Source organism: Apostichopus japonicus, chromosome 1 (assembly GCF_037975245.1).
Source record: "Apostichopus japonicus isolate 1M-3 chromosome 1, ASM3797524v1, whole genome shotgun sequence".
Lineage (NCBI taxonomy): Eukaryota > Metazoa > Echinodermata > Holothuroidea > Aspidochirotida > Stichopodidae > Apostichopus > Apostichopus japonicus.
In genome coordinates this window covers 20,916,105-20,924,481 of record NC_092561.1, presented here as the reverse complement: position 1 = coordinate 20,924,481, position 8,377 = coordinate 20,916,105, and the positions used below count along the sequence as shown (strand labels likewise).

General features: G+C 37.8%; 1 protein-coding gene across 17 annotated transcripts in view; it reads left to right on the top strand.

Moving 5' to 3' along the window:
• The first annotated feature begins 4,995 nt into the window (after positions 1-4,995).
• Positions 4,996-8,377, top strand: part of LOC139971165 (protein phosphatase 1 regulatory subunit 12A-like) — a 142,375-nt gene continuing 138,993 nt past the window's right edge. For 6 of the 17 annotated variants that reach the window (XM_071977483.1, XM_071977455.1, XM_071977495.1 and 3 more), the window contains exon 1: positions 5,006-5,814. In XM_071977483.1, coding sequence (XP_071833584.1) covers positions 5,569-5,814 — 246 coding nt within the window. In that variant the 5' untranslated portion in view covers positions 5,006-5,568. Of the gene's footprint in view, positions 5,815-8,377 lie in introns of all 17 variants that reach the window. The other 11 variants (XM_071977415.1, XM_071977406.1, XM_071977424.1 and 8 more) reach the window with 5 other exon arrangements.

Here is an 8,377-nt window from a genome sequence, read left to right as displayed (position 1 = left end):
TCTACAACAATTGCTCACCTATTAAAAGTTCACTGCATACCTATTTTCTGGTTCACGGTACGTTGTAAACAGTTTGGTATATCCTGCTTTCGGCTTCTTGGTTGTATTATTGTACAAGCTAGCTGTGTTCGTTACCATGGACCCTTAGTATTACCATCGTCATAATCGCGTGGTTAACGCATGGACCATTAGTATTGTCATCATCATAATCGCGTGGTTAACGCATGCAGTGGCGGACTGGCCACACGGGCATTTGGGCAATGCCCAGTGGGCCGGTGGACATATGGGCCGGTGGGCCGGAGAGCCTGGTAAAAACTACAGCCCATTTTCACAGTAGTTAATAGAATATAGACGGGGTGTAGAAATATATTTTAACTGTGGGAATCAGTCATGTAAAGACTGTCTTCTCTGCTGCCACAAGGTGCTCCTTAAGTTGAACCTTAAGTTGAACCTTGGGCTTGCCTACAAGTTGCTGGTAACGCTACCTGTGTCACAAGTAGCATGTGAACGAACTTTCTTTGCCTTGAAGAGAATCAAAAGCCGTTTGAGCAGTAAAATTACACAAGAACATCTTGAGGCGTTCATGTTGATGTCTGTGGGAAAAAGAATCTTGGCCAAACTTGACACTAAAATATCATTAATGATGTGGTTGCCAGAAGCAGCGAACTGCGTAGGCTCCTGCTCTCGTAGACATGACATGTGTTCGTGTTATTGAACATATATGTTTTAGTGGATTTTATTTAAGTTTTTCAAGCATGTTGTCACAAAATGCTTAAAACTAATTAAAATCCAGTCTAAAATATATACTTTTGTCTCTTTTGTTTACGTTTTTAACTTTCCTCGGTTTATTCAAGTTTTGCTTCTGGAAATTATTCTTGGGTCTTCTTCAAAGGATTATTGTAACCTTCAAAATTGACTAATATAGCACTTTTTTTGCATCTAGGCATTCCTTAACTCAAACAAATCTCAATGGGGAGGGGACACCCCCTCCCATTAGACCCCTTCCCCCAGGACGGCGATCACTAGTAAGTAACATATCAATGAATAATGGGCCGGTCTAAGTGAAACATGTCCGGGCCGGTTTAAAGACCCAGTCCGCCCTGACTGCATGGAATTGTGGGTAATACTTCCATGGCTGCAGTACCAACTTAACTGTGACTGAAGCTGAGAGACTATGATAGTTTGTGTGATATAGCGAGCGAATCCTCCGTCCTAGTGTAATATGAGGCGGAGCTTTTTACTATTTTCCATCTTGACGTTCTCTTTTCCTCATTTTGAACCACACGGTAAATCCGAACATATAATCTAAACAAGGCTCTACTGACGTTATATATAGCACATGACAAACCTGCCATGTTTAAACTACTGTGGGTTCGGTTTTCATACCAAGGCTCTATCTTAACAAGCTGGACTTTAAAGCATGATTGTTTTCAATTTCAGCAAACCTTATTAAAGAAGTTCATATAGCTTCCGTAACTATAAACATACCGATGGGAATAATAAACGAAATGTTGCCAATTATGTCTCCAGTATGCTTTGTGTATAAATCGTTCACTCGCGACGCAATAGAAGAACCGAGGATGAAAACAGATCTACCTCCCCTAACACCTACAGCTCCCTCTATCGTCGCCATCCATGATGCAAGCTCGCCATAATAACTGTTTCGTCACAGAGGGGCGACATGTATGTATGTATGTATGTATATGTGATCTTCCCGACATGACTTATATATCTGCGAAGAGAAATATATGGACCAAACTGATGTGATTAAGCCTGCATGAGGAAAACGTAGGGTTGAACCACGACAATCCCGGATGCTGGTTTGCAAATGAGCTAGGATGTGTGCCCTTCTCGCCCTATAGCTATGGAATGCTAACGTATATATTCAACTGAAAGTTTGAGTGTCTATAAGTTGAAGTTCAATTCGTTTTCCCTTCTTATTTGAATAGCGCCCTCACTACTATCAGCAATATTCCTTGCATTCTTCAGGCGGCCTTTGGTATAGGGGGAATTGCATAAATTATTGGCGGTTAATCGAGTTGTTGGTTCCTTTGATTACATAACTGCATTATCATTGAGCCAATATCCACATACCGGTTAAAGCGAATATCCATTATCAATACCCATTATATGATATCACAATCACGAATATATGCGGCAGCTGCCATTCCTTGCCATCTCTCTATTTTCCCATGTGCCAGATGAGTTTAGGAAGACTCTATATGCAGAAAGGTTTCGCTTTAATATATCCAAGAAAATAATGGGAAAATTGTTGATGTTATGTCTTTACCTGTATTCCAGTTTCATATAGAGCTTTTATAGTTTATTCTTAATCTCTTGGATGATGCTTTAGGGTTACAATGATGAGTTAAATTAAAAAAATAAACCTTTATGAAAAACAAAAATGCAAGCTCGACCCACGCCTCACATTATTTTGATTTCTACATTTCGTGTCTTGCTTCATTAAGAAAGTGAAAAAGGAGGGTAAAAATGAAATTCCGTCATTATGCTTTGATTAAGAAATACATCATGTGACTTACATGCTGTTCATCTCCGAACTCTTATTGTCATAAAACATGCATGAATAATCTAATACATATTTCAAAATGGACGACCGTGAAAAAAAAAAACGTGCGGCTTGAAAAAGCTTGAACATAACTATATAGATCAAGTTTCCATAGAGGTTTTGCAAAATTCTAGTGTGTAATTTGGTGATTAAGAAATGCATTAGCAACTTCAAGTCGTTTTCAAGGAAATGTCCTCAATAATAAGAATTTCTATAGGCCTACGTCACTCTGTCTTTCCATAACAAACTTAATCCATAACTTATATTAGTCTTTATCCATGAATCTGCTTTATGCATTACAATTTAATATAGGCTTTGTTATTTTTTCAAGCATGACAGATAAAAAATAAAATGGCAGTATAAAGGAGATTATTGCAGCATGTTTTTTGAAATATCGGATCATGTGATCATGTGACTGATTCCGAGATAAAAGAAAAACAAATAACATAATCTGTATCTTTGTATACCTATGTATAACTAAACCATTGTATAGCACTGAGGGGCCACATATATCACTATACCGCATGTTTTTACTTTTGATTTTAAATAATAGAACAGTGACTGATATCTCCCATCTAAAAAAAACTTCGACTCACGGACAGTTTACTCAGAGCGGATTATTAGCGCTCTCTCGTTTACGGTGGCCGAGAAGAGACCTATGTTGAAGAACTCGAAGAATATGAATATCACGACTATAAACTAAAAAGTTCACTCGTTCACTATTGGTCACTGATTCTTTATTCCATGATGGAACATCAGTCCCACTTGCAACAGGCTTGTTTGCGTTTGTTTGGTGAGTTCCCAATTTAAGTGACCAAAATCATTGCGCAGGAAACGGTTAGATTTCTATAGGTCAATATAACATCCTCCTGTTTTAATTGGAGGGATATTATTGATAACTTAAAGTTATCCAAACATTTCGTCGCCCAGACACTATTTCATTCGGCTATAAACATCGTATATGGTTGAATACGATAACTTCGCGTGTTCCTTAAATTCGTCTACTGATGTTATACTTATATATAGCTGACCTAATGGTCACTGTAGATGTCGTGTTCCTTTGTCAAATTGTAGCCACTTTTTCAATCGCAAGTTTAATCTACAAAGCCTTTGAAAAAAAGTTTCCTCATCTTAATTTAATTTAGGCATGCTTTAGGTTGCAATGTGATGTTGTTTTGGTATCATAAAGTGCTGAAAAGGCTCTCATTTGACCTTTTGAACTCCTTGTCTTAATTCCGACAAGGCTTATTGTTATACACGAAATCAATTTTTACTGTCCTTCGTATGCAAATTATTTATTGACGTTTATTGAAGTTCATGATTATTGTCAACGCATTCAGACTAGATCGATCACTCCAAAATACGCCCATTCGACTCTTCCAGTAAATTTGACGACTTGTTAAAGTGACCGTTGTATATTCGTTCTTTTTTTTTTAGATTCTTCGTATTATATTTCTTTCGGCCGCCGTACTTTGGAAACCACCATAGGGTAGTGTATATGCAATCTTCCATACAGTTTCCCGAACTTGTGTGAACAATATTTCCTAATCACCCATGTGCACCGCAATGTCACCATGCAGTGTGTCGTCTGCACTGCCTTCAATTTTATAGTTCTCTTTTTTTCTTCTAGCTTTGTTTTACAAAAGCTTTCTTTTCATTGAATTATACACCCCATTAATTTTGTGCAATTACATCAAAGTTGTGTTTGCACACTAGACGAAAGGTTTTTTGGTATAGATGATGAATTTAACCGCTCACCACATTTGCGGGGGATCTTTTTTAGTTTTGAAAAATGGTTTAGCGCCATCACTTTTTCGCAACAGTCTACGACGCAGACTAATGAAATTTCATCCTTGACACACGGTGTGATATCCACTCAGCGCAACAAGCTATGCTAGCAGGGGCAGCTCTGACCGTCGCGCTGTGACGTCACGACCCGGAATACCTTCTCTAAATACGGGAATGGAATGACAGGCAGCCTGCGTTCTAGCGAAGAATTGACAACAAGGAGTAACATGCTATATTCAAATGTGCTCACGTCCAAATAAGGCCCAAGGTCTATAATGTATTTCGATAATCCAAGATTATTTTCTGGGGTATTTACAAGTGTGAATAATTAGTAACCCTTTCCTGCGACCAGGAAAGGCCACATTGTCTGGTAAAATTAAAGGGAGGTAACGTAATTATACCAAATTATTAAAACCTACTTCATTTGCATTTTTGGTCATAAAAGTAGTCGTTTTAATTAAATTTTCTTATATAATACTCCCTACAACTTCAAAACAAAATTCATCACAATTTCTTTAAAGCGGATTAGAAGGTCCGTACCAGGCAGTGTTTTATTATTTTGCACAGGGCAGCTAAGACGACAACGTAATAGTTAACCTTGTTAGTAATTCTTCACACATCTAGGAGAAATCAGGGTTGATAAGCTCCTAAACAAACTCGAGCATTTGCGTGATTGGCTCTGGAGATCCTTTACCACGGAGTGAGGTTCGTACTTGGAGGGAACAAAATGCTCCTTGGTCTGTCAGTCCCCACACTGGAGTAAAATCTTTACAGAAAAGTAAGAGCGATCGCAAAGTCGAACATGACATCACTATCTGTCATAGCAACGAAGACCTCCAACGACGAACCTCAAGACTTTGGGAAAACTGAAACTAAGTTTTCCGCAAACTGTAGATCGAAATTGTTGCATTGTGGGTAGATTATTGTGGAATTGCTGCTGATGCTTTGCTGAAATGACTCATTCCAAATTGGACACCTCACGAGGATTATTGATGTGTTTATCGTCGTAAATTTAATTATCTCTTACTAAAGATATTGGATAGAAGTAGCGTTGAAGGATACTCACTACACCAATTCTGTTTGAGTTAAATTTTTCGGATAGCACTGAAATTTCATCGTCTTCTACACGATAGGACTACGTACTTTTGGACAACAAGCGATATCATTGTAAAGGATCTACTTTGGAATAATAACCACAGCCTCGGACGGAGAAGATGGCGGACGAACGTCCGAAATCTGCTATGATTAGACGTCATGAACAACTTCAAAGATGGAAAGAATCAGAATTAGCTAAGACTAGCGACAGTAGAAAGAACAAGAAAACCAAAGTTAAGTTTCAGGCTGGTTGTGTGTTTTTAGCGGCTTGTGCAAGTGGGGACGATGAAGATGTGCAACACTTGCTGAACATCGGGGCGGACATAAATTATGCCAACATTGATGGGTTGACAGCTCTGCATCAGGTAAAATAGCTTTCAAAAGTGACGTTAATGTGATGATACAATCCCCCAAATACCTTACGTACTATATATCCTTAACCATTCCGCTAAAATCCGACAAAGCCGTTCATATTTGTCAAATTAGACTATTATAGCCTAGTTGGAACGACATGCATTCCCCTGTCTTTAGGCATTGCAATTTGCATAGCCTAGCATTAGTTATTGTGCCCAAGCCTAGCCAGTCCCGCAATTAAATCGAACTGTGTAGCGTAATTACTATGCTAATGGCGTAGGCCTAACTTTATAACGTGAAAGAGAGTCTGTATGGGTTCAAGTGTTTGTTCTACGCTAGGCCTTCATAATTGTCTCCCAATCGCATGCTAGGTCAATTGGGACAGCCGGCAACTAAGGCTAACCAGGGTATAATATATTTGCCTGTTTGTGAATCGTTAAGCAAATTTTACATTGGTTGTTTGTATCATAAAGGGTCATTGTGAAAAGCTGCTATTGCATTTATAACTGTAATTTAGGCAACAGAGGTGGATAAAGAGGTCTACTTAGACTTGCATCCACTACAGTTCCTAAGGTATCCTAAGATACATCCTTAGCATGTGTGTAGCATCAATGAGCATTTTAACACTGAGCTATTCCCTAGTTTCATATTGATCTAGATTTTGTGACTTTGCTAAAAGTATAACAATATAAAAGAATTGTTAAGTATGCATAATTCCTCTAAAATTTCAATGGCAATACCTCTGACGCAGAATGGCAAAGTCCAGCATTATAAAGTCACAGAGGAAACTGTTCATTCTGATCTGCAATAGAATTTCTGTACCATTTATTCACTGTCTGAATGAGAGTTTTGACCTGCATGAATTCTTGTTAGTGACACTGTTGGGATAATTGAAGTAATAAAGGTTGCAAACTATTTGAATTGTTACCATCAGAAATGGACACATAGGAAACTATTCTCGTGGGAGACGGTGATGTCATAAAATCTGCATTGAAGCTAAATATTATTTCCCATCTAGCCACAGTGTGGAGTATGTGTAGACCCCCAAAATTGCCAGGCCTAAAATCTCTTTTTTTGTTGTCTGAGGGGTTGAAATCACCTGTTGAAATCTATTGTGTCATCATACCATCAGACCGGGTGAATGTACTATGACTGTACTATTATCACTTATTACCAGTCTGTGAGGACATTGCATTGAACTCAATTGTTTGAAAGTCATTAGGTAATAATGCAATTTGTCTTCTGCAAAGGTTTCATATACATGGACTCTGGAGAACTGTATATAAAAGTTTTTTACTTTGAAACATATCTAATTCAAAGAAATCTACATGTTCTACTGTGTACAGTAAGAACTGGAACTGTACATTGGCAGTATTGCAGGCAGGTGCTCAGGAAAATTTGAGTGCCAGGTGGATTTGTGCGGTAGTAAGATCCTGTGGGGGGGGCGGGGTAGGGATCCCTCTCCCTATTGGAAATAGTGAAAATTATGTTTAGATGGGAAATGGTGCAATCTATTTCCTATTCTGAAGCTAACTTCTGTGCCCATTATTCACCCATATTTTGTAATGGTAAAATGTTTTAAATTAATCATCAAACATATGTTTAAAATACTGTTTGTGCTTGGCGGCATCCAGCCTGCCCTGCTATTGCATCCATGGTTAATGATGTTGATGTATGCTAGTGAGTACTGTTTATGTATGCATTCTGTATACGTCATACTATACTACCAATTTATAAATCCCACATGTATGTGTATCTTCAGGAACTTCAATATGACACTGAACCTATCTATGCCCTACACACATTAAATGGCTCTCCCTCTGAATGTGCACAAACTTATGCTCATCACATACAAAATACAAGAAAGAAAGAAAATGGCAGGGAGTAATCAATCCCGGTATCGTAATTAATATGCTATGTAAAGATGTGTAGCAGGGTGTTTGTACATAGGAATCACAGTAAATATCTGACAAAGTTCAAAGCCTACATTAAAACTGCTATACAATATTGAACACTGTCAGTTAAATTATTCCCTGAAGGGTATAGTACTGAAGGTTTCCTTCCTTTGTGCTTCACATACAATGTACACTCTGTGTAATTACCTAGACATATAGTTTTACATGCATGCATGTTGTTGAAGTTTTGTATTGTTGTACTACAATAGACTCTAGTAATACTGTATACAGTTACTGTAGTTGACTCTGTGTCTGAGTGCATGCAACCGTATTGTAGCAAAGTGTATTGAACATTGATAGTTACATATTAACACAACATTGTCACAATAATTGCAGGTCAGCTAAAACCTCACAACAAAATTAATTTTGCTGACGAAAAATGGGATGAAACCAAAATACAGTATTTGGTACCGTAACCCAGCTGTAGAACCTCTTGATTTCATAAATTGATTGTGTATACTAAGTACTGTAATTCAAGATTAAATTAGAAAGTCAACAAATCATTTGACCTTTGACCATGCAGGACGAGAAGTGTTACCCAAGAGATCATATTTCGACATTTTCAGTATTAAAGCTATACTACCGTATTTTAATCTGTAACTTAGTACAATTAAGTGAT